This window comes from Coregonus lavaretus (genome assembly GCF_964263955.1).
Source record: "Coregonus lavaretus genome assembly, chromosome: 36".
Classification (NCBI taxonomy): Eukaryota; Metazoa; Chordata; class Actinopteri; order Salmoniformes; family Salmonidae; genus Coregonus; species Coregonus lavaretus.
Genome location: NC_140023.1, coordinates 9,992,179 through 10,017,432, shown reverse-complemented (window position 1 = coordinate 10,017,432; position 25,254 = coordinate 9,992,179). Strand labels below are relative to the sequence as shown.

The 25,254-nt window shown below is 42.7% G+C and overlaps 2 protein-coding genes across 2 annotated transcripts in view; one reads left to right on the top strand and one right to left on the bottom strand.

Moving 5' to 3' along the window:
• Positions 1–505: 505 nt before the first annotated feature.
• LOC311110656 (inhibitory synaptic factor 2A-like) lies at positions 506–14,862 on the top strand (the record flags this gene model as incomplete). The annotated part of the gene is made up of 3 exons (XM_084153196.1): positions 506–1,686; positions 4,803–4,874; positions 14,679–14,862. The coding sequence occupies 3 exons, from the start codon at positions 506–508 to the stop codon at positions 14,860–14,862; spliced, it is 1,437 nt and encodes a 478-aa protein (XP_084009322.1).
• A 3,543-nt stretch (positions 14,863–18,405) lies between these two features.
• The window catches only part of LOC311110520 (indoleamine 2,3-dioxygenase 2-like), a gene marked incomplete at its 5' end in the record, with an annotated part of 7,768 nt that continues 919 nt past the window's right edge, over positions 18,406–25,254 (bottom strand). Inside the window, 8 exons of the mRNA XM_084153039.1 lie at positions 18,406–18,977; positions 19,093–19,241; positions 20,472–20,523; positions 22,364–22,481; positions 24,205–24,226; positions 24,513–24,527; positions 24,714–24,832; positions 24,927–25,046. Coding sequence (XP_084009165.1) covers positions 18,604–18,977; positions 19,093–19,241; positions 20,472–20,523; positions 22,364–22,481; positions 24,205–24,226; positions 24,513–24,527; positions 24,714–24,832; positions 24,927–25,046 — 969 coding nt within the window. The 3' untranslated portion in view covers positions 18,406–18,603. The remainder of the gene's footprint in view (positions 18,978–19,092; positions 19,242–20,471; positions 20,524–22,363; positions 22,482–24,204; positions 24,227–24,512; positions 24,528–24,713; positions 24,833–24,926; positions 25,047–25,254) is intronic.

Genomic DNA, 25,254 nt, shown 5'->3' with positions numbered 1-25,254 from the left:
AAGCGACTATGCCATGAAGGGCATAGTCCATTTAGGTTTATTCATCACATGGTGTCTCATCGTGTAAAGATGATGAACTACCTCAGCAGTGATGTGTCCTTTTATCACCATTTCATTCCTTTCAACTGCTTTCTATGTTTATCCGTTGGTAATCAAATCTCTTACAAATCTTCTACATTATTCCAATGATTCAAAGTCAGACATTATTCAACGCAATACAGCCCCTTAATATGACAGCTCTGCATGTGGAATACCAACATATATATATATTTTTGGGGGGGCACATGAAAAATAACATAAAAGGTGTCTGTGTGTGTGTCATCTGTGATATCAATTGTGATCTCGTATAAATAAAGCTCTGATCAAGTCTAGATGTTAGTTGCTCAGTGACAGAAAATAAGAAAAACAAGGCCCATCTGCTGCCTTCCTACAGTATATCTACTGTGATTCCACCCCAGCATAATATGACATACACTGTATATTTCTCTCCCTTCTCCCAGAAACCATGGTGAGCAAGGAAAACAGCAAGGTCGTGCTATCCAACTCAGAGTCAGATTCAGAGGCAGGCCCGTCACAAAGCCTGGAGACGCAGTACGGTCCTGACGGCAAACAGCAGGTGAAGAAGAGGAACAAAGCCTTACAAGTCCGCTTCAAGGACATATGTGACGCCCAAAAGGAGCAGCAGGCAGGGGGGCGAGGAGCCAGGTCCATTTCCTGTAAAGTGGCATACAGGAAGTACATGACGATGCCTGCGCGGCGCTCCATCCCCAATGTGACTAAGAGCACAGGTGTCCAGACGTCACCGGACCTTACGAAACACTACCAGACTTTCCCCTTCGAGCGAAAGAAAGGACACACGATCAAACACACTGCCTTGGTGGAGGAGTACAAGGGCCAAAACAACGGGTTTTTGAGTGACTTGAAAGGGCAGGAGGAGGCGCTAAGTTTAGAGGAGTGCTCGTCCTCTCAGGGTGCAGGGAAGCATGTGCGGCAGACGCAAGCACTGCTCCACCACACGGACGACAGCAGTGGCACAGAGGATCTGTTATCCATTGCCAACTGTGTAGACGGGCGTGCGTGCCCGGACTCCTCTAGACTCACAAAGGACACAGAGTGCTTTGCAAACGACCCAACTCCCAGGGGAGAGCCAGAGAACCTTGCCTGTGGCGCGAAAACCAAACACAAAGGATTATCCAAAGCGGACGCAACTGGTGCCAACCCTTCTGCCAAGCGCCAGCTGGCCAACTGCGAAGAACCCTTACAGGACACAAGGTCAAAGGTCACAAGTCCCGTTGCCTGGAACTCCCTGACGCAAGTGGAGGGTCTAGGCCTAGGGAGTCCATTGGTGTGCTGCAAACGCAAAAAGGCCATGCAGCCCAATGGACAACAGTCCCAGACACTGCCCCACCCCCACAGTGCTGGCTGCTCTGTAGCTAAGGTAAAGGCACATCAGTGCCGATCAGGGACTTTACCAGCCCCAATGAAACCCCAACCGGGCCTGGAGGGCCAGGCTTGCCCCCCAGGACGGCAGGGTGCCTGCAAGGAGATAGTGCCCTTAGCTGGGAACGGGGATATTAAAGAAAAGCTCCAGGCCATGGAAAACCTCATCAGCTCCAGTCAGGAGACCATCAAAGTCTTACTGGGGGTCATCCAAGAGCTGGAGAAGGGTGAGGCTCAGAGAGAAGGGTGAGTGGAACTCATTTATATCAACCAGGCATCATATAGAATTGCCAGTACATTTACGTCATTTAGCAGATGCTCTTATCCAGAGAAACTTACAGGAGCAATTAGGGTTAATTGCTTTTCTCAAGGTCACAACAACAGATTTTTCACCTAGTCGCCACAGGAATTTGAACCAGTGACATTTCAGCGACCTTTCGGTTGCTGGCCCAACACTCTTAACTACTAGGCTACTTGCCGCCCGGCATAACTGACCTACTCAAGTAAAACATACATTTCTGTGTGTGGTTCAATCTTCACTGAGGTTTGATGTTCTTGCTAGTTCTGCAGCCCTTGAAACTGCTGTGGTCTACAGAATGTGTAAGCTAAATCAAGCATTGAATACAAACATCATGGCTGCCTGTGTCATTTAATTCCAATAGCAAGGAAGTAAGTGGTCTCTGATTGTACTGTAGATACTGTACTGTTCTGTGTATTTGCTCAGGGGTACAGAGAAACTAACAAGTGCATAACATTTCTGAGCCATGTCCAATAGGCCACACCTCTACAGCAATAGACTGAACGTACAAGGCTGTCTGCTTTGCTCCCTAAAACCCGGAGCGGCACAAAGCTAATTGTATTAAGCCTTCTCCAAAGCCACCGGACTCCCCTGACGTTGCTCCCTGAAACCTGGTTTAAAAGTACCAATTAGCAGCGACTCATAAAGCACTGGCTTTCATCTGGCTTTCAAGTGTGTGGCTCATATGGCACCTTCAATATGTTTCATCACTATTATTAGAGCCTGCTACTCACCATGAGGCTCCAGCATCTCAACTCCCTCCCCACCGTGTCTCTCTCTCCCTGCCAAGCCACTCTAACTCCCTCACCACCTTCTCTCTCCCTGCCAAGCCACTCTAAAGCTGTCTGTCTTCAAAGTGATGATCCCAGACTACTGGTGGAACAGAATAGTGTCTGAAAGCCCCTCTTATTCTCACCGGGATTTTGGCATCATGTGGGTGGGTTTTTCAGGAAAAGCTCTGCTTCTAGTGCACACAGTGATGTGTTGACGAGAGGTTTCAGTGCTGTTCCCAGTAGACCAAGGACTGAGACAGGCACATTTATAACACACTGTGTTGAGCAGTGGTTACTTGGTTTACAGATGTTTGCAGGACCTTATCAATGACGCTCATTCCCATTTCTATTGGCTTTATTTATGCTCACAAAATCAATCAATGTGAGGTGAATGATTAGTGTTGCACAAGCCTCTCTTTCATCCCTGTGCTAAACTACTATCACATTCTGAGGGTCATCACTGGTCCAACACTCCTGCTGGTTTCAAAGTCTCAGGATGATTTGCTTACAGTTCCTACCAATCAGGTTAGGGACTGAATCCTATCGTGCTAACGTACAGGATTATCCAACTTGACCCTACTGTATCTGTTGTTGATAGGCTATCAATAGAGCATAGAGCGATATCCATTCGGCCAGGCGGTCAGTGGTATAGGGACAGTGAGGACATCTCTACGGAGAGCTGACGTGTGCAAATAACACCGGAGTGAGCCTGTGCCAACAAATAACACCGGAGTGAGCCTGTGCCAACAAATAACACTGGAGTGAGCCTGTGCCAACAAATAACACCGGAGTGAGCCTGTGCCAACAAATAACACTGGAGTGAGCCTGTGCCAACAAATAACACTGGAGTGAGCCTGTGCCAACAAATAACACCGGAGTGAGCCTGTGCCAACAAATAACACTGGAGTGAGCCTGTGCCAACAAATAACACTGGAGTGAGCCTGTGCCAACAAATAACACCGGAGTGAGCCTGTGCCAACAAATAACACCGGAGTGAGCCTGTGCCAACAAATAACACTGGAGTGAGCCTGTGCCAACAAATAACACCGGAGTGAGCCTGTGCCAACAAACAGTGGCACAGCTTAAATATTACTTATAGTGTCAGAGCTTAGAGAATTACTTTCCGACACAGCGTCCACACATAAAGTAATCTGGCCTAGCAGAATAGAACATTGGTACATTGCTAGATTAATTGAAAATACAGTTCAGTAAATACAATTGTCGTTTAGATGGTGTATTACAGTACATGGAGGTTGTGCTAGAAATGTGATGACCTTGATTATGATTGTACCACTTAATATCTCAACAAAAAAACTCCCTTCTGTTTGGTGACTCTATTGACCTTTTTTTTTCCAATGATTTGATATATCAAAGGAGTTATTGTGTATTCAGGCCCTCAACTCCACAGTCAAGAGCAACCACCTCTAAGGTGAAATGGACAGATGAACTTGGTGACCTTGCATTCCCATCAGCACTTTCGATCTATCCAAGGCAGATAAGGTCACCCGTATGACATGGTGAGCAGCAGGGTTCAACCTCTCTAGTTTTCATCCATCAGCTCCCACTGACAATAGGCAATTACATGTCCTAGTGGACCCGCTTGCCCCTTCCGCTTTCCAATTGACCACTCTCTACACACCCTCAGATCAAAATGAATGAGAAATCCCATCGCTACCACCAACGTACGCAACATGATGGATGGTGACTGTTACTTCTGGGAGAGTCCTGAAGAGATTGATACAGATGCCATCAAATCTCCATGCATGTTCAGTTCACACTTATGTCTGCTCAAGTTTGCCTCCGAGATGCCTCAGGAGCAGAACATACGTAGATTTGTGCCGAAGATGGAGGAGGCATTGCAATCTAAGTAATGACAGGACAATACAGGGCGGACACTGGGCTTTAGGGCTCTTTGAAATGCCATACAGAACACAGACATCATTTGTCATGTTGATTGTCTTTTGCTTCCCTAAGTCTCATTATTTTCTGAGAACGTTGAGTTGGAGGGAGATCGAGTATATTGACTTTTCTGTAGTATTCATAAACATGATTAATAATGCATTTTGTTTTGTCAGAAAGTTGACAAAAACCATTTGTATACTGTGTCATAAGGAAAGAGATGAGCATATTATATCAAGTGAGCATGTCTATTCTCTGACCAACCTAATCTCACAGAAGACTGTACCATTCATAACACGAATCCATATCGGTTTGAAAAATAGAGCATGTAAATTTGAATAATGCAAGCCAAATGAGCCATGAAAATCTTCCATTCTCTCACCACTCCCCAGGCTTTCCTACCGAACGGGACAGGACACAGCCAACTGTGACACGTGTCGAAACAGTGCCTGCATCATTTATAGGTGAGTACCTTAACATTGTTAACAGCTTGAAAGGTCCCTTACGCCTGCTTTGGCATAACATACTGATGGCATGAGACAAAAGATCCCTTACGGAAAAACCACAGGAATTTTACGTGAACACGTGAAGTGTTCCAAAAACATGTTTTAATTCGGTGTCTCTGTAAGGTGTGCTTTATGTGTGAGGTGATATACTATAAAGCGACAAACCAAGTGCTAATAGTCAATTGAATATAATGCGTTTTTACTGTAGGCCTTTCAATGTTTTTCATATAGCAATCAATGCCTTTTCCGGTAATGAGTAGAATGGAATACTTTACTGGATATTATTCTTCTCACTGCAAGATTAAGGGCATAGCTCAGTTGTGATACAATAATGACAATTGATTGAATACTTCTGTCAGAGTTATATAAATGAATTGAGCACCATACATCTGAATCTGAGGTGGAAATAGATACTATGAAATGGTGTGATTGAGATCAATGATAAGTTCACTGAAGGAGAAGATAACACTCCTATATGGGCCAGATCAATGATGAAAATAAACGTTTGATATCCTATTACAATGATGCATAGACGTCCTCAACTCTAATTTCAGACTCTGGTAATAAATACAGAATATAGTCACTGTAGAAAGGAATTAACACATAAGCCGAATTGGAAGCAGCAAATTGAGTTGAATTTCTAGACACAGGTGGTGCAAATATAACGTTGTTATTGTAGAAGGTAATAAAATAAATAAAGACAAATCTCTCCAGCACAATTGCAAAGCACTGTGGGTGAAGCATACCTCCTGAGGGAATAAGTAATCATACACAATAGGGGGAAATGAATTAGCCCAGAGAGGAAATGCAATTGGGGCTCGTACAGTATGAGAGCAGCTGGGAACTGGACACGATATCCTGACAGAGAGTCCCCTTTCAAAGTACCTTATGAATAACTGCTGCAGTGATGGACGCTAAAAGCCATGGAAACTTGACTCAACTTCTGAGTCCACTTCACTGGTCCAGAAGTAGATGACTAACAATTCAATTTTGATAAACACCCACCACCCAACTGTCTCACTTGGGTAAACACTCGCAGATGTTCTGACTTCTCCACTCGTCTGAGAGACATAAACAACCCTCAGGCAGGTTGCAAAATCCACTCACACTGTGACTCCATTCAGAGACAAGAATAAAAACATCCATCTTAGAGATCAACGTCAATTCAAACAATATACAGTATTGCAGAACATACTGTAGCATACCATCTGAATAGTACTGAGCGTCCAAAGTCTGGCAAGATCAAGATGTTAGTCGTTGTTGTACCCTAGTGTGCTTGCAAACACCTTCCATTGTGTTCTGCTTCTTCAGCTGTACGGCCTGTTCCAGCCTTGCAGGCAGAGAAAGACTCACAGGGGACAACTTCAGATAGCAGGGTTTGTGAGGTCACTGAGTTGCAAATAAACACCAGAACAAGCACTACTGCAGCAGAGTTCTACATTTAAAAAGTGAACCAATTTCTAAAAATACAAGTCTTCTCATGTTCATTTTTTGCACTCATTATCGTCGTCTTAGTAAACAACTCATGCATAAGTACATCTGCTTTACTCAATGACAAAACAGCATACATTTGTATATTTTGACTGAGGGGACATCTAACTTTGACCAACAACCTCACTCTAGTCTCCAATTAGTAGATGTTAATCTCCATCTTCACCTAATCAATTCCTTGTCAATCAATGTTCTCATCCAATCAAAGCCTATTTTTTTGTTCATCCCTGGGGTGTTAATCATTAGTCCAAACAGTTGCAACCAGTTGTGTTTTGCAATGAAAACAAGAGTTTCTATTGGGCAAATTCAGGTAGGTCCCTCCCTGTTTCGTTCCGTTCGCTTCAGTTTAAGAAACGTTTTGCAACAGGAGTAATAAATACACCACTGTTCTCTTGTGACATGTATAAAGAATGCATAATTTAACAGCCATGGTGTCAGATTGAAGGAACTGACATGCAGGAATCATTAATGTAATTATGTGTTATTTCCTGCAACATAGTCTCATGAGAAATATGTTACATTTTCTCAAGCGATGATCTATGATCTGAGATAACTCATGTCACAAAGCACATTTGCTAGTACAGTATCTAATTGAAGACCAGTATGGCATGAAAGAGGATTTCAAATGATTCAATTCATACCCCGAATTCTGCTATGAGTCACATTGCTTAGTATTGTTGTCTTCCGGATTTACAACCCATGTAATGTAATTAGTGTATGTATGAGCTGTTGTGTGCTAACAAAGTGATTACGGTAGTTGATGTGTCGGAATGATTAAACTAGAATGCTCCTTCTTGTTTGTGATGCTATATGCATTTGGTGTGATATGATTACAGGATTGCATTAATTAAACACAGTTCCCATGCATGTCATAACAGGCTAAAACTAAACAGATAAATAATAAAGCATAGGTCTGAGAGCCAGACTAAAATAGAAGTATTTACGTTGGTAATATGTGTGTGGGTAGCCTAATGTCCTTTGGGTATGTGGAGTGTATGTACTAAAAAAAGATGTCTTGAAAAACACTTGTAATTCCCAGATTACTACTGAATAAGCCGCGACATGTTCCTTTTTCATGTCCATTCTCATCATCATCCAAGAGGGCCTTAATATGTACACATTTGCTGCTTTATTCATGGACCTTGGTTAGCGATATGTAAAGATCAAATCAAATCAAATTGTATTGGTCACATACACATATTTAGCAGATGTTATTGCAGGTGTAGGCGAAATGCTTGAATTATGAATGGCTTTGCTTTAGTTGATTGCAATCGAGATCCTGAAGTGGTGCTTGATACTTATTTAAGTTACAGGGTCACATGGAAGGAAGCAGATAACATACTGTTTACTAACTGCAGATGCATTACAGTACATTACATCATGAACACTATAGGGTCAGAGATTCATACAGTATCCTGTACAGAGGCAAACAAACACTAAACTACAAAGTATACAGCCAGGAAGCATAATGGGCACAGAACGAAAACTGTTCTGATAGAGACAGAAAGATGAAGTAGTAAACATGTTGTCCCACACGAATGATGTAGCCAATTGAGATTTTGTGTGTGACTAACACATTTCAGTTAATTACTATAGCTCCTGCCTTGGGCCAATCAGTGTAATTTTGTAAATGCCGGATCTCTACGGCAAAACGCATCATTCACCTTAGTTCTTCAAAATCGTCCCAGTGCTGTCTGAGATATCGCGTGTGACTAACGTACCAACTAACGTATGAACGTACGAACGAACGTACGAACGGATGGCGATAGATCCACAGTCCACTCCCCAATTTCCTCTTGGGGGACAATTATAACGCTCTTTATCAATGCACTGATCACAGAGAGACAACAGCTTCACAAAGACCCAGGTCAAGAATGCATGATCATTCTGTTCAAAACTTGAGATAAGCAATAGAAGGCTCTCAACAATCCCTAACAAGGGAAATACGTTTTCCACTGAAAGTGCCAGGATGTAACCTTTCTAAACAAAGGCGTTCCATGAAAAGTCGATACAAATGATCAATTTTGTTATTAGAAGAAGGCCTGTGGAACGTGTACGAAGGAAATTATTATAATTCCATCTGTGGTCAACAGATTTTTCAGCTCATCGTTCCTAAATTGTGCATCTCTGCATTTCTTTTTTTACTGCCCTTGAATAGGACTTAACAGCGATTGGCAAGCAAGACGACAATCTATCAAGTGCTGTCTGTCTCTGCCAAAGCAAACGGCAGTAAATATATCCCAAAACTTTGCAAATAGCTTTAGTTAATTTTTTTCTCTACCATATCTCCTTCCTCGATCTTGCTTATTTACAGACTGGATCGAGTGATGTGTCACACCGAAGATATTTATCAAAGTCTACCAGGTGAACGATGAGTGTTTACGCTTTTTCTTATAGCATGCATTCTATCTACAGTATATCACGTTTTACAGTGTATATATTTAACCAGTCCTTTTTTGCAATTCTTTCTTTTCAGAGATTGTTGTCGATGTCTTGAACTGTTACGTTATGACCATGGCTTTCAGTGCTAGCTATGTTGATAAAACTAGATATCTGACATAAACTTGAACTTGAACATACAGTAGAGTATATTCTACAGGTTTGTTTGAGTACACCATTCTTTGTCATGACAGGTCTATTTCTGCCAGGGCCTGTGGTGGTGACTCAAAGTGCTCATAGGGCAGCAATAATCATCTTGCTGGGCACACCACTCAGCCCTTCCACTTAATGAGCTGGCCTGGGTACAGTGAGCAGAATTAAAAAGAGCCAAGAACAAAAAGAATCTGAACCAAAAGGCCAATTATTCCTCAGACTTGGACAGTAACTACTCATTGCCAAGATTAGCAGCCGTGGCGATGTGGCCTCTAATTCCAAATAGCAAGTCAGTACCCATATGGCTAATAGATCCAGGACTTGGGCTCCTGCCGGTGCTCAGTTGAGCTGAGGTAGTCAATATACAAGCCCTACCCAGAATTCAACACACGACCAACACTCCCAGCCCCCTCCCCCTTGTATACTGCAGCATCCCATGCATCACTGCTACTGATACAAATAGTACACAAACAGAGCAGAGAGAGGGAGAGGAGGAGATGAGAAAGAAAGAGAGGGAGATGGGAGGGAGAGAGAGAAGGAGGAAGAGGGATGGAGAGAGAGAGCGAAAGAGAGGGCGATGGGAGGGAGAGAGAGAAGGAGGAGGGATGGAGAGAGAGAAAGAGAGGGAGATGGGAGGGAGAGAGAGAGAGAAGGAGGAGGGATGGAGATGAAAGAGAAAGAGAGGGAGATGGGAGGGAGAGAGAGAAGGAGGAGGGATGGAGAGAGAAAGAGAGGGAGATGGGAGGGAGAGAGAGAGAGAAGGAGGAGGGATGGAGATGAGAGAGAAAGAGAGATGGGAGGGAGAGAGAGAAGGAGGAGGGATGGAGATGAGAGAGAGGGCATAAATGCCCCACTGCTGTAGTCACATCACATCCCATTGAAAAGCAGGCTGGGGAAACAAATGAAAAAAATGCATCTGACCGCAGAAAAGCAGTCTAAGCGGGCCCCTGAGAAAACAGTGGACGTAGAGATAGATTATGGCCCAGTGTTTCTAGCTTCTGCTCCTTGCAGTTCCCATGCTAATGTCCTTCTGGAGCTTATACCACTTAGTCTGGCTCTGCAGTAACATCAACAGTAAACAGTGTGGGGTCTTTGCCCATATCCTATACCAAGAGAGCACAAAGGCGTAGCCTGCTTTCTAATGCACACCCATACTGAATGGGTGATTATTCAGTGTTCATAATGTCTAATAGGTACAAGAATAAGATTACAAAAAGGAGAGGGTTGAATCTTGTTTGCACAGATGTTTTATTACATTTGAGGCTAATAATGCCTTTACAAATCAGTACTAATACAGTTCCTGGTTGTGTAAGTTGGGTTTAATGAAGATGTCATTCAATTACCGTACTCTTAAGAGCAAGTAGCTAATTAGTTTAGCTCTTATAACCCCATTCTGTTAATGGAGAAGCAGTTGTTTCATTGGTGTTGAGAGAGCTTGGAGTATCGATGTGTTCATTAAAGTACATGTCTGTCAGTCTGTGTGTGGACATGACTGTGCTATTGTAAGGCAGTCAACCATTAAATAGAGCTGGACCTTAGTTGGCTTTTTAACAATAAAGGCACTCTATCAAAATGGCCCCTCATCAGTCAAAGGGAAATATGCTCAATGGTTTCAAGTCATTTGTACTCTGGTGAATTAAATCAATAAACCAATTGAAGTACTGGATGGCAAGTACAATTTGTTGAATATGTTTGGGGAACACATTAGGCCTATACCATACATGTAGGTAGCCCAGAAGGAGAGACAGATAGGGAACATTGTACAATAATATCCTGGAAGTGATATGAGAAGGGGAGAAAATATCAAGAGCATTTGCATCTTCATTTAGCAGAAGCTCAATCTTGAATAAAAATCTAACATACAGTAATGGTAAAGTAATGTGGTGGCAAACCAACATCATTACAGAAGTAGAAACAAACCAGCGAAGGGAGACAGTGAGAGGATATAGGAGACAACATCCACCAACACCTCCCACCCATAAAGAACAATCATTAAACAGTGTTCACTCCAGCTAAACAATCAGGCACCAGTGATCACAGACACAGCTATTCCCAGACCGTAGCTTAACAGATAATTAATCTTCTTGTGAATGGTTGAAAATGATACACCCCACCTTTAGCCGTCCCAATCTGTTGGCGATGAGATGATCTGAGATCTGTGGTCTTTGTTAACTCAGTCACCTGCTCCCCAGGACCACCCACACAGTACAGTGTGCCTCAGGCTCCCTGCAGAGCCAATTGTCCACAGCATACAGTAATTGCAGCTCTCTGCCAAGTGATTAATTGCTTAATAAGTGCCAAGACCATTCCATAGTGTGCTGCGCTGTTGTCTTTTGTGCTGTTCTCTAGCGAAAGCTTGGCATCAACAAGAGCCCAGAGATGGTGAACTTTTAGAATTGCTCTAAAAATACAGGGAAATAAGGTCACTTCTTCTGTAAATATACAAAGCGTGCAACTCGTTTCAAAAGTTGTGGCAATTCAGTCTTGATGGAAATAAGAAGCTGGTCTTTGGTCATTGTGTGTCGCTATTGAGCAATGTGAAACAAAATAAAATTGTCACATGCGCTGAGTACAACGGGTATAGACTTTACTGTGAAATGCATGCTTACGAGCCCTTCCCAACAATGCAGTTAAAAAATTATGATAAAAAGAAAACTTGTAACACAAGAGGAATAAAATACACAAGAATGGAGCTACAGCATATACAGAGAGTACCAGTACCAGATCAATGTGCAGAGGTATGAGGTATTTGAGGTAGATATGTACATAAAGGCAAAGTAAAGTGACTAGGCATCAGGATAGATAATAATAAGAGTAAAATAAAGAACAGAGTAGCAGCAGCAAATTATGTGTAAAAGTGTGTGTTTATGCGTGTGTATGTGTGTTTGTGTTGAGTTGGTATGCGTGTGTATGTTATGTGTGTGCGTATGTGCGTATGTGTGTGGGTTTTGTGTGAGAGTGTCAGTGTAGTGTGTGTCAGTGAGTGTGTATACTGTATAGTGGGCAGTGTATTTGCCATAACAAGCAGTGATGCAGCCAGTTAAGGTGCTAAGCGGACATAAGGAATTGTTTTAAGATTGTCATACTATGGCTTATTTAGATATTTGATTTTGAATTTTAATAATCAAAATTTGATAAAATATTGATTTAGGCTTTTACTACGCTTAACCCGGAAGCCAGCTGCACCAATGTGTCAGAGGAAACACCGTCCAACTGGCGACTGAAGTCAGCTTGCAGGCGCCCGACCTGCCACAAGTAGTCGCTAGAGCGCGATGGGACAAGGAAATCCCAGCCGGCAAAACCTAACCCGGACGACGCTGGGCTGATTGTGCGCTGCCTCATGGGTCTCCCAGTCACAGCCGGCTGTGACACAGCCTGGGATCGAACCCAGGTCTGTAGTGATGCCTTAGACCGCTGCCCCACTCGGGAGGCCTTTATTTTATTATTTTTGTACACATATTTTCAACACATTTTGGGGTAGGCACAGAACTACCTTCATACTTCCATTCGTTTTTTAAAACCGGTACCGGGTTACCTTCAGACGAGTCATGTGACACTTGTGGGGTACATAGAGCAAAACGGAGAACACCGTCATATTCGTGAGAATCTCCCCTTTTCACAGTTTGTAGGTCAAACCCTTCGGACACTACCAAATAGAAGTTGGCACATCCACAGTACCGACTTAAGACGAGTCTCCTGACACTTGTGGGGGTTGTAGAGCAAAACGGAGAACACCATTGTGTTCGTGAGTGTCTCATCTTTCCATAGTTTGTAGGTGAAACCATTCGGACGCACACTGCATACGTTTTCATGAAAAGACCAATTTTCGGGATGTCTCATGGTGTGACAAACACAGCTCTAGCTCTGCCACCTTTCAAAGCAGATGCGGTAGTGCGGTAGTGTGTTGGATTGAGACGTATCCAATGCAAAAAAACAGATATCTCTAGCTTAAATTGACAGATTTTAATGTGGATTTTTTTGTTATGTAACTTAGACTGACGCACTGGCGCGTCAATCGACTCCCAGGGGTTAATTAACTGTATATATTCAAGATTGTATTTATAGTCAAGTTTATATTCATATAATCAGACCTTTATTGATTGATTCAATCTTCTGCACTGCCAAATTCCTGTCTGGCGCCCTGTACCATTTTCTCTGAAGGTTGTAATAGAGTTGAATAACTGACACTTATCGTAACGGTAAGGATAGTTACTAAGATTAATTCTGTCACTTTAAGCAGAGCATCGCCTTCAGAAAATGAATTGGGCTGCCTGTCAGGCCGGTGAATCTGAACGGAGCTGAACAGGGCTTTGTACATTCATCTGGCTGCCTAAGCTGTCTACACTTATGTTTGACCTTGGAGGGTTTAATGTCCTTTCAGCAGGTTTGGCTCTTCCTCTATCCTTCCATGTGTTTGGCTGGCAGAAATATTCCACTTCAAATGGTTCTATGCTTTCAATAAAAAAGTGTATCAATGATAAATAAGATCAGTCTTAAACAACATTGTGTGATAAGGTTCATGCTACTTGCCTTTTGGAAAATGTAACTTTCTGCTGCTACTGCTACTATTGCTATTGTTGCTTCTACTGCTGTACAACCACACATTGCAATCTTCAGAGAACGGATGTTTTTTATTAAGTTGGCAGAGGATTGGAAAATATAATGACTAAATATTTTTAGTCAAGATGTATTAAATGGGCAGGCAGGTATGACAGTATGATTCATACTTGACTCATTCCAAGCTAGTAGTCTGCCAAGGATGATACATAAATACTGTACATACATGTAGATGAACTTAATCAATAGCTGTATAGATGGGGAATACACAATGTATACTAATGCATAATATGTCCTTCGCTTATGCTGTAGCACGTCCGGGTCTGCCCGGGTTCTGAATGATTTCATTTGGTTGGGATTAAGCTGCTTCTCCCAACAGTGAGATATTTAATCTGAGAGTTCAACCTCGGTGCCCGAATGGAATCAGATGATGGCCAGCCAGGGATTACAGGAGCGGATGAGGAAATCAGACTTCAGAAACGACCCATATCCCAACGGACATACTGTATCATGTTAGGGAATACCCTTGACTATGCACTGAAACATACAGATGTGCAGACTGTTTACATTTGTCTGATTTCACACTCAGTACATATCAGCATCAGAGGAATTTCTTTGTGTTGCTATGAGAATTATCAGACTGTACTGTGCCCTCCCCCGACAATCCATCTGGAGCCTATGGCTAGCGACTGCCCTGGATTATCAACAGACAAATTGAATGCCAGCATTTTGGCAGTACTCTTGCATTCTATTATTAACTTAAAATAACTTTTATGGGATCAAAATCCAATGTACCAGATTGTGCAGAGTCATGGTTCATATTTGAGCTGCGTCATTCATGTAAAATCTGTGATACCCACAATTAAGACTGGTTTGAATGTAATTTAATCTCTTAAATCCTGGTAGTCTAAAAACTAAAACTAAAATAGGATTGAACCGCCCTTCCACGGTTGTTTCAAATTGTAGTATTTTCCTTCTCTAAGTATTTACCGTATTTAGTAGAATTACCAGTAGAATTCAGACATTTACATCCAGTTTATCCCCCACAACAATAAATGCAGATTGTGTTTTATTGTATGTTAGTGTGTTAACTCAATGCAATTGTTTTTTTTTGTGTTGCAGTGTGGAGCTGGACTTCAAGCAGCAGGAGGACAAATTACAGCCCCTGATTAAGAGACTGTGCCCCTTGGACGACCCTCAATACCCTGCTCTGCCTTACCCCCACGAGGTGTTCACCTCAACCCCCAAACGCAAGTCCAAGACAGAGTCCAAAAAGCATGGTCGCTGGAAACTCTGGTTCCTTTAACTTAGGGAACACTTTGGCTTTTGGAATGGCCTTTTGGATCTGTCTTTACCCATTTCCTATCTTCCCTCAAAAGGATTTATCATGACAGATGTTCTGCTCCAGAGGACAGATAACCAGATACCAGTAAACCATCTATATCAGGATTCTGAGTTGGAACTGCACTAGAAATCAATGGGGGGTGGGGGTAAAAAAAATTGAGGTTTAGAGTCTGCCAAGCCTTCAGTTTCTGGCTCAAACACCAGAGAAGATCAACTTATACCCTGGCTAAAGGTTAGCAAAACAACAAGGTGAGACTGGATATATTTTGGTCATCTTGAGATGTAGCCTACAATATGAAAACGGATGTTATTTATTTACTGGGGAAATACTTCTCTCACTTTTTTATTTATGATTTCCAATGGCACACCTTTTTGGTCTCTTTCCCCAGAGACCTCTGCTTGAGTAGAAGAGGAATCACCATGTGGAAGACTTGTTTCTCTACAAAGCTACTTTAACCGTACATCAGCAAAGCACAAACATTTGGAGACTGAGAATGTCATGGAAGAAGAAGTTATATACAGTACATTACAGTATATTAGTGAACCAACTCTACATGAACCCTTCTTGCCCACTCTCTCCAGTCTTGTGAGAGCCCAATCTCTGTCTCTCTCTCTCTCTCTCTCTCTCTCTCTCTCTCTCTCTCTCTCTCTCTCTCTCTCTCTCTCTCTATCTCTCTCTCTCTCTCTCCCCCTATCTCTCTCTCTCTCCCCCTATCTCTCTCTCTCTCTCTCGCTCTCTTCCACCTCTCTCTCTCTCTTCCATCTCTCTCTCTCTCTGCACACAGACACGCACTTCAGGAGTATGGAAAGAATGATTGAGTTATCTGAGATCCTAGATCGCTTTGTCTTTTAGAAACAGGATATAATCCAAGTTATAGTTCTCCTCGAAGCTGTTCTAATCCATCAATGTTCAGAAATAGGGGTTGAATTTTTACTATTGCATATAGAAAAATTTACTTATTTTTAACATAATAAAGTTTATTGATATGTTTTATTACTGTGTTATTCAACCTGCAGCAGACTATTTTATGAAAAAAATACCTTAAAAGCTTTTTATTGAATATCAGTTGAAAAGGTAAGCATATTTTGCCACTTCTTTATCATTTCACACGCATAAAGCTTTCCTTGTCTTTCACTTACATACTGGTTAACATCGCACTAACTTATTCTCACCCACAGCAAGGAAATGTACTGTAAAGACATGATGAAATCCATCACTATTCTCTCTGCAATATGTAGTTCACATTCTAACTCACTTGACTCAATTGATCATCATCACAGACCATATGGTCATTCACGTGATGCTATAATTCTGCAACTCACCAATAATTTTGATTAACATTGATCAGCACCAAATGCCTTTGATTACCATCTCCTATATGATTACGTTAGGGGTGAAATCAACTCACCTCCCAGGAGAAGCAATCCATGCACTGAACTTGCAATCTTTATATTTCTAGACCAGTGATAAATGGTGACTTTGGCAGCAGAGAGATTCAGTTGTTGTAGCCACTAAAACTATCCACTTACTGCACCCATCATTTTATGGACAATCCTTTCAATCTCACATTACAAAATGTCACACAGACATCATGTGATTCAATCACACATCTGTTATTGTTGACTGGGTTACCAAGTCTTTCATTATTTGGCTGTAGCATACTGAAAGACAGACACATAGCGATACCTTTAGGAAGTGCAATTCATTGATCATGTGCAATATTATGCATTTTGTACTGTTTTTACCTCACACCAAATGCATTCTCAATAAAACCAATAGAATTATGAAAGGTGTGCTGAAATTGTTCTATGGTATACTATGTGAATTTCAGGTCAGCGACAATTTGATACAACGCAATGTTGATGGAACATAAAAAGTTGGACCATCTGAGAACATCAACATGGTACAGTACATTTCCTAATGTAGGCTCTCTTCCCTGTCTTGTTGAGAAAGACTTCTAGCATGACCAGGGCTCAGCTGCAGTGTAGGATTGCGTTGAGGTCTGCCCAGTCACTCTCAGAACTCTCTCGCCCTCTCTTTCTCTAAATGTGATTGGCTCACTCTCTGGCAGGGACACTACTGGTGTGTCCTGAGGTTTGACAGTTGCATGCCACCTGCTGCCCAGATACTGTCCGCTTGGACGCCTGAATTCAAGGGTGTAATTTCCCTCTCTCTACCTCCCTTCCTATATCGCTCCATCCCTCACTTCCGGCCCGTGGGGCTAAGTCCCCGAGCTACAGTGGAACCATGGTTACTAAGGTGAAACAGGTTGGATCATTGACGCGAGCTCAGTGGCTCATCTCCCTAAGGAGCTCAGTGGCTCAGGTGCCTAAGGATATTTATAGTGTATGAGTTTAACTGTGCTTTTGTACGTGTCAACTTTACTTGTGTCCTGTACACATCACAGCACCATTCACTTTCAGTCCCTTTTACCAACCTGACCCAGTACTGTGGCTACTACTGCAGACGGATAACCATAACAGACATCACTGAACAAACATCCTTTTTTGGGTCATTTGAGACCCCATACAAAAGCATGGCTGGTAAGTCCATGTGGTTTGTCTACTGTAAGCCAGCCAACATCACACTTCATGCCTGAGGGTTCCTACTCAAGCATAGAATCCCTTAATCCATGAATCCCATAACTGCTGGCATTTTAAGATATACTTTGGGTAGAGTTGGAGCTCCACAATGGAGGTTACAAGGCAAAGTGGTTTACAATTCAATACCTATCACAGAAACCACCACTATCACTAAGCATCAATGTTTTTCGATTTCTATATACGGTACACAGATGTCGGATCTTCATTCGATCACTATTTTTGTTGCTGAGAATTTTCCTGCACAGCAGGAAATGCGAACTTGTGGTTTATTCAAGAATTAAAAAGGATTCTAAAGTTTGTCATTTCCACTTTAAATGTCAGACTTGATTCACCCTAAAGAAAAATGATCAAATAATTCACATTTCCTGTTGCTGCAGGATTATTTTCCTGCTGTAGGAAACTGGCTCAAATTAAGATCCTACATCTGTATTTGTCTGGTATGCTAGTATGGAGATTAGGTTGTACATTTTTCACAACCATAAAGTTGTGTTGTTAGGTCATAAATAACTGGCATATAAAGCATTTAGCTGTTACGGTTTAGTTGATAGCTCTACATCACGTGTCAAACTCATTCTACGGAGGGCCGAGTGTCTACGGGTTTTCGCTCCACCCTTGTACTTGATTGATTAATTAAGGTCACTAATTAGTAAGGAATTCCCCTCACCTGCTTGTCTAGGTCTTAATTGAAAGGAAAAACCAAAAACCTGCAGACACTCGGCCCTCCATGGAATGAGTTTGACATCCCTGCTCTATTTCGTTCGCTTGGTTATTCCTAGTAAAATAGATCATCATACTCAAACGCCCAAGGCAGAGTCGGAAGTGGGCCGGCCCTCGCCAGAACCCGATTTTCAACTAGTTTGAGTAATATTTACAAGAATTATGTAGTGTTTGCCACAGCAAGAAAACTGAAGTTTAGAAATCACAAATGTTATAGTCAAGCATAATGATATATACTGTATATACAACCAATATAATTATGAAAGGTGTGCTGAAATTATTCTATGGTGTACTATGTGAATTGCAGGGCAGCGACAGTTTGATACAACACAATGTTGATGGAATATATACTCTATAATTAACCAAAAGATAGTGATCCATATCAGCGTTGACTCTGTGATGTGAGTCGTGTCTGTGAGATCAGTGCTCTCTGTGTGGCATCACGGATGCTCTTTAGGAAAGGCAGTGGGCTGGAGCCTCCGGTGCCGGTTTCATCCAACGCTGAGCCGACGCCGTTGAGTGGACAGCCCATGGCACGGGCCCGGTAACCAGGTACAGTGATGTATCGGGTCACAGCGGAGAGGTGGTAACTCCGCAGGTTCACCAGGGCAGACACACATGAGTCATAATTGATGCAGAGAGAGGGGCTGGAGCAGGAGAGGATAAAGTCACGTAGAGGGGGACAAACAGACAGAGTCTCTATCAGCTGGCGGTGGGAGGGGAGCATGTACTCCCGCATGCGCTTCAGGAAAGATGCTTTACATGGAGAGATGGAGGAACGGTCGAGGAGAAATGAGGAGATTAGAACCCAAATTGAAATATCGCTGGAAAATCAGAAACATAGGCTTATGGGGTCAGAATGGGGTCATACCTGCATGGACGTCATGACAGATTCCCAGTAGCGCATCAAAGCACTGAATGGAGGAACTCTGTGCAGCACTTCCTCCTGACAGCATCATCGGCTCCTCCCCCACACCCTCATACAGCAGCCCTCCTGGAAGCATGGGGTTATCTCTCCATCTACGACAGCACCATACAGAGTTATGTATGAAACTAATACAGCCCAGAATGGGCTACATAATGTAGGGATAATGTATAAAATCCGTTTTTAGTTTTTTCCCCAAATTCTGTTTTCTCCATTTTGTTTTTCTATGTTTCAGATTCTTTCCAGGTTTTTCAGGTTTTCTCTCTCAAAATCACACATTTTTTATAGAAAAACAACACAATGGTATGTTTTAAGTCCACCACAATGCTTAAACCACATCAGGAGACCACTTTTGAGGTCTGGGAAAAATCAAATACATTTTCATTTTTGGGTGTAGAATATACACTGTGTACAAAACATTAGGAATACCTGCTCTTTCCATGACATAGACTGACCAGGTGAATCCAGGTGAAAGCAATTGATTTTTAAGCAATTGAGACATGGATTGTGTATGTGTGCCATTCAGATGGTGAATGGGCTTGACAAAATATTTAAGTGCCTTTGAACGGGATATAGTAGTAGGTGCCAGGCGCACTGGTTTGAATGTGTCAGGAACTGCAACGCTGCTAAGTTTTTCACGCTCAACAGTTTCCCATGTGTATCAAGAATAGTCCACCACCCAAAAAACATCCAGCCAACTTGACACAACTGTGGGAAGCATTGGAGTCAACATGGGCCAGCATCCCTGTGGAACATTTTCGTCACATTGTTGTCCATGCCCCGACGAATTGAGGCTGTTCTGAGGGCAAAAGGGGGTGCAACTCAATATTAGGAAGGTTTTCCTAATGTTTTGTACGCTCACCGTAGATACCCTTTCATTCAAGTGCGCACCAACAAGAGACTTGTTTGATTAGCAGTGTTTCTCTAGCACATATGTGATTTCAGAGTTTGCTAAACAAATCGCCACTGGATTAATGCAAATAATGTTATCATTCTGCCAGGTATACATAGGCTACTTTGTAGATAACATTTAATTGAGAAGGTTTTTTGGAAAGTCTTTCCATCTACCAGAAGACGGTTATCATTAGCATCTTTGTTAACAGCTAAACAAAGTGTTACAAATGTGCACACAGACAGGGGCATTCCCGCATTGCCTCTTCAGAAAGTTGAAAATACGTATCATTTTATTCATGTCTTATGATTAACTTGGGCAAATTAATCAAATGTCTAATAAGTTGAATACATTTAGTTGATTTTTTCCACATCACGGATTATATAGGGCCCTTATAATGGAGTGAATATGTATAGATTGCATCATACATTACCCTGAGAAGAAGATTCTCAGAGTTCCATGGAATGCAGTGGGGTCCACGTGCCCTGAAAACAGAAATATTCCAATTAAATTGCACTTATTATACAGTGGGGAGAACAAGTGTTTGATACCCTGCCGATTTTGCTGGTTTTCCTACTTACAAAGCATGTAGAGGTCTGTAATTTTTATCATAGGTACACTTCAACTGTGAGAGAAGGAATCTAAAAAAAAAAAATCCAGAAAATCACATTGTATGATTTTTAAGTAATTAATTTGCATTTTATTGCATGACATAAGTATTTGATACATCAGAAAAGCAGACCTTTAATATTTGGTACAGAAACCTTTGTTTGCAATTACAGAGATCATACGTTTCCTGTAGGTCTTGACCAGGTTCGCACACACTGCAGCAGGGATTTTGGCCCACTCCTCCATACAGACCTTCTCCAGATCCTTCAGGTTTCGGGGCTGTCGCTGGGCAATACGGACTTTCAGCTCCCTCCAAAGATGTTCGATTGGGTTCAGGTCTGGAGACTGGCTAGGCCACTCCAGGACCTTGAGATGCTTCTTACGGAGCCACTCCTTAGTTGCCCTGGCTGTGTGTTTCGGGTCGTTGTCATGCTGGAAGACCCAGCCACGACCCATCTTCAATGCTCTTACTGAGGGAAGGAGGTTGTTGGCCAAGATCTCGCGATACATGGCCCCATCCCCTCAATACGGTGCAGTCGTCCTGTCCCCTTTGCAGAAAAGCATCCCCAAAGAATGATGTTTCCACCTCGATGCTTCACGGTTGGGATGGTGTTCTTGGGGTTGCACTCATCCTTCTTCTTCCTCCAAACACGGTGAGTGGAGTTTAGACCAAAAAGCTCAATTTTTGTCTCATCAGACCACATGACCTTCTCCCATTCCTCCTCTGGATCATCCAGATGGTCATTGGCAAACTTCAGACGGGCCTGGACATGCGCTGGCTTGAGCAGGGGGACCTTGCGTGCGCTGCAGGATTTTAATCCATGACGGCGTAGTGTGTTACTAATGGTTTTCTTTGAGACTGTGGTCCCAGCTTTCTTCAGGTCATTGACCAGGTCCTGCCGTGTAGTTCTGGGCTGATCCCTCACCTTCCTCATGATCATTGATGCCCCACGAGGTGAGATCTTGCATGGAGCCCCAGACCGAGGGTGATTGACCGTCATCTTGAACTTCTTCCATTTTCTAATAATTGCGCCAACAGTTGTTGCCTTCTCACCAAGCTGGTTGCCTATTGTCCTGTAGCCCATCCCAGCCTTGTGCAGGTCTACAATTTTATCCCAGATGTCCTTACACAGCTCTCTGGTCTTGGCCATTGTGGAGAGGTTGGAGTCTGCTTGATTGAGTGTGTGGACAGGTGTCTTTTATACAGGTAACGAGTTCAAACAGGTGCAGTTAATACAGGTAATGAGTGGAGAACAGGAGGGCTTCTTAAAGAAAAACTAACAGGTCTGTGAGAGCCGGAATTCTTACTGGTTGGTAGGTGATCAAATACTTATGTCATGCAATAAAAAAATCCCTGCTGCAGTCTCTGCAAACCTGGTCAAGACCTACAGGAAACGTATGATCTCTGTAATTGCAAACAAAGGTTTCTGTACCAAATATTAAGTTCTGCTTTTCTAATGTATCAAATACTTATGTCATGCAATAAAATGCAAATGAATTACTTAAAAATCATACAATGTGATTTTTTGGATTTTTGTTTTAGATTCCGTCTCTCACAGTTGAAGTGTACCTATGATAAAAATTACAGACCTCTACATGCTTTGTAAGTAGGAAAACCTGCAAAATCGGCAGTATATCAAATACTTGTTCTCCCCACTGTATATACTACATGGGTGTGGATATGATTCACTGTGGATAAGGTAGGATGTAACTTACTGTGCATGAGCTCAAATATTTCCTTCATCTTCCTCAGAGACTGGCCCACTTTGTAGAGGCCCTTCTGTATGCTGATGATGTCACAGGTTACCACAGAATTCATCACTGAAAACGCCCCCTAGACGGAGTTCAGGACAATTAGCACTCATAATCAAAAGCCTCTTAGGGTTCATAGTGAAAGTGACCACGAAAGACAGAAAGAGATCACAAAAACAGAAAGAGAGAAGGAGAAACAGGGTTATAATGAGAAAGACAGAGAGATGCAAAGTGTGTGAGAGATACAGTACAGTCGTGGTCAAAAGTTTTGAGAATGACACAAGTATTGGTCTTCACAAAGTTTGCTGCTTCAGTGTTATGAGATATTTTTGTCAGATGTTACTATGGTATACTGACGTATAATTACAAGCATTCCATAAGTGTCAAAGGCTTTTATTGACAATTACATTAAGTTTATGCAAAGAGTCAATATTTGCAGTGTTGACCCTTCTTTTTCAAGACCTCTGCAATCCGCCCTGGCATGCTGTCAATTAACTTCTGGGCCACATCCTGACTGATGGCAGCCCATTCTTGCATAATCAATGCTTGGAGTTTGTCAGAATTTGTGGGGTTTTGTTTGTCCACCTGCCTCTTGAGGATTGACCACAAGTTCTCAATGGGATTAAGGTCTGGAGAGTTTCCTGGCCATGGACCCAAAATGTAGATGTTTTGTTCCCCGAGCCACTTAGTTATCACTCTTTCCTTATGGCAAGGTGCTCCATCATGCTGGAAAAGGCATTGTTCGTCACCAAACTGTTCTTGGATGGTTGGGAGAAGTTGCCCTCGGAGGATGTGTTGGTACCATTCTTTATTCATGGCTGTGTTCTTAGGCAAAATTGTGAGTGAGCCCACTCCCTTGGCTGAGAAGCAACCCCACACATGAATGGTCTCAGGATGCTTTACTGTTGGCATGACACAGGACCGATGGTAGCGCTCACCTTGTCTTCTCTGGACAAGCTTTTTTCCGGATGCCCCAAACAATCGGAAAGGGGATTCAGAGAAAATGACTTTACCCCAGTCCTCAGCAGTCCAATCCCTGTACCTTTTGCAGAATATCAGTCTGTCCCTTATGTTTTTCCTGGAGAGAAGTGGCTTCCTCGCTGCCCTTCTTGACACCAGGCCATCCTCCAAAATCTTTGCCTCACTGTGTGTGCAGATCTACTCACACCTGCCTGCTGCCATTCCTGAGCAAGCTCTGCACTGGTGGTTCCCCGATCCCGCAGCTGAATCAACTTTAGGAGATGGTCCTGGCGCTTGCTGGACTTTCTTGGGCGCCCTGAAGCCTTCTTCATAACAATTGAACCTCTCTCCTTGAAGTTCTTGATTATCCGATAAATGGTTGATTTAGGTGCAATCTTACTAGCAGCAATATCCTTGCCTGTGAAGCCCTTTTTGTGCAAAGCAATGATGACGGCACGTGATTCCTTGCAGGTAACCATGGTTAACAGAGGAAGAACAATGATTTCAAGCACCACCTTCCTTTTAAAGCTTCCAGTCTGTTATTCTAACTCAATCAGCATGACAGAGTGATCTCCAGCCTTGTCCTCGTCAACACTCTCACCTGTGTTAACGAGAGAATCACTGACATGATGTCAGCTGGTCCTTTTGTGGCAGGGCTGAAATGCAGTGGAAATGTTTTTGGGGGATTAAGTTCATTTTCATGGCAAAGAGGGACTTTGCAATTAATTGCAATTCATCTAATCACTCTTCATAACATTCTGGAGTATATGCAAATTGCCATCATAAAAACTGAGGCAGCAGACTTTGTGAAAATTAATATTTGTGTCATTCTCAAAACTTTTGACCACGACTGTACATGGATAGTGACTTAGACAGAGAAAGAGAAAGAGAAAGAAAGACAGAGACACACATAGAGACTTGCCTGTATCCCTGAGCTAGCAGCCCCTCCACCAAGAGAGAGACCAGGAAGACACCTTTACAGCTTTCTCCCAGGAAAAGAGAACAGTGTATCCAGTTCCTATATTCAAAATCACATGAATAACACATGGAAACCACAAGAATATCACATAGAAACCAAACAGAACCGAAAACAGGAATTTACAGGAGAGAAATTCAAACGTAATTCTCATGACAGTTTTTCTGTCATACTCACCCAATTTCGATGTCCCTGAAATAACAAGTGTGAGAAAGAATGTCAATACATGGCATGTGTTTCCTAAACAGTACATGGTCCTGTCGTGTTAGTAGAAGTAATGGTAGTGGACAAGAGTGTAGTGGCATTTTGGGTAGGGGTTGGAAGAAAGTGGTCAAGGGGTAGAGGTAAGGGTAGTGACAGACCAAAGGCCCAGCTCACCCTGTAAGGTCCCTGAGTCTCCAGTTAGCCAGAACAGAGTCTGCGTACGTCAGGATGGGTGGCAGGCCGAGTCTCTTGGAGACCAGCCAGTAGGGCAGAGCCAGGGATTTGGGGAGAGTCTAATAAACACAAACAGTAAGCATGCCAACAATCAATGAGACATATTCCAGCGTTCATGTCTGAGGTTAAAGGTCACACTGAGCTGGTTTTTACCTGGGCCGGCAGGTGTTGCCCCTCCTGCCAGACATACCCCATGGTGATGAAGCCCAGGGCCAGGTGAGCCAGCCTCAGCTCCCGATGGCCCTTCAGGTGATGGGGACTCAGCACAGGCATCTGTTTACAACAATGGCAACAATGAGTCTGTTAGTATGGGTCTATCAGCAACACTGGTACAATCACACACATCAGCACGGACATCACAAGCCCAGACAATGCAAAGTCACATCAGTGCTGAAGCCTAAATCACATTTATATTTTAGTCATTTAGCAGACGCTCTTATCCAGAGCGACTTACAGTTAGTGAGTGCATACAATTTTTCAT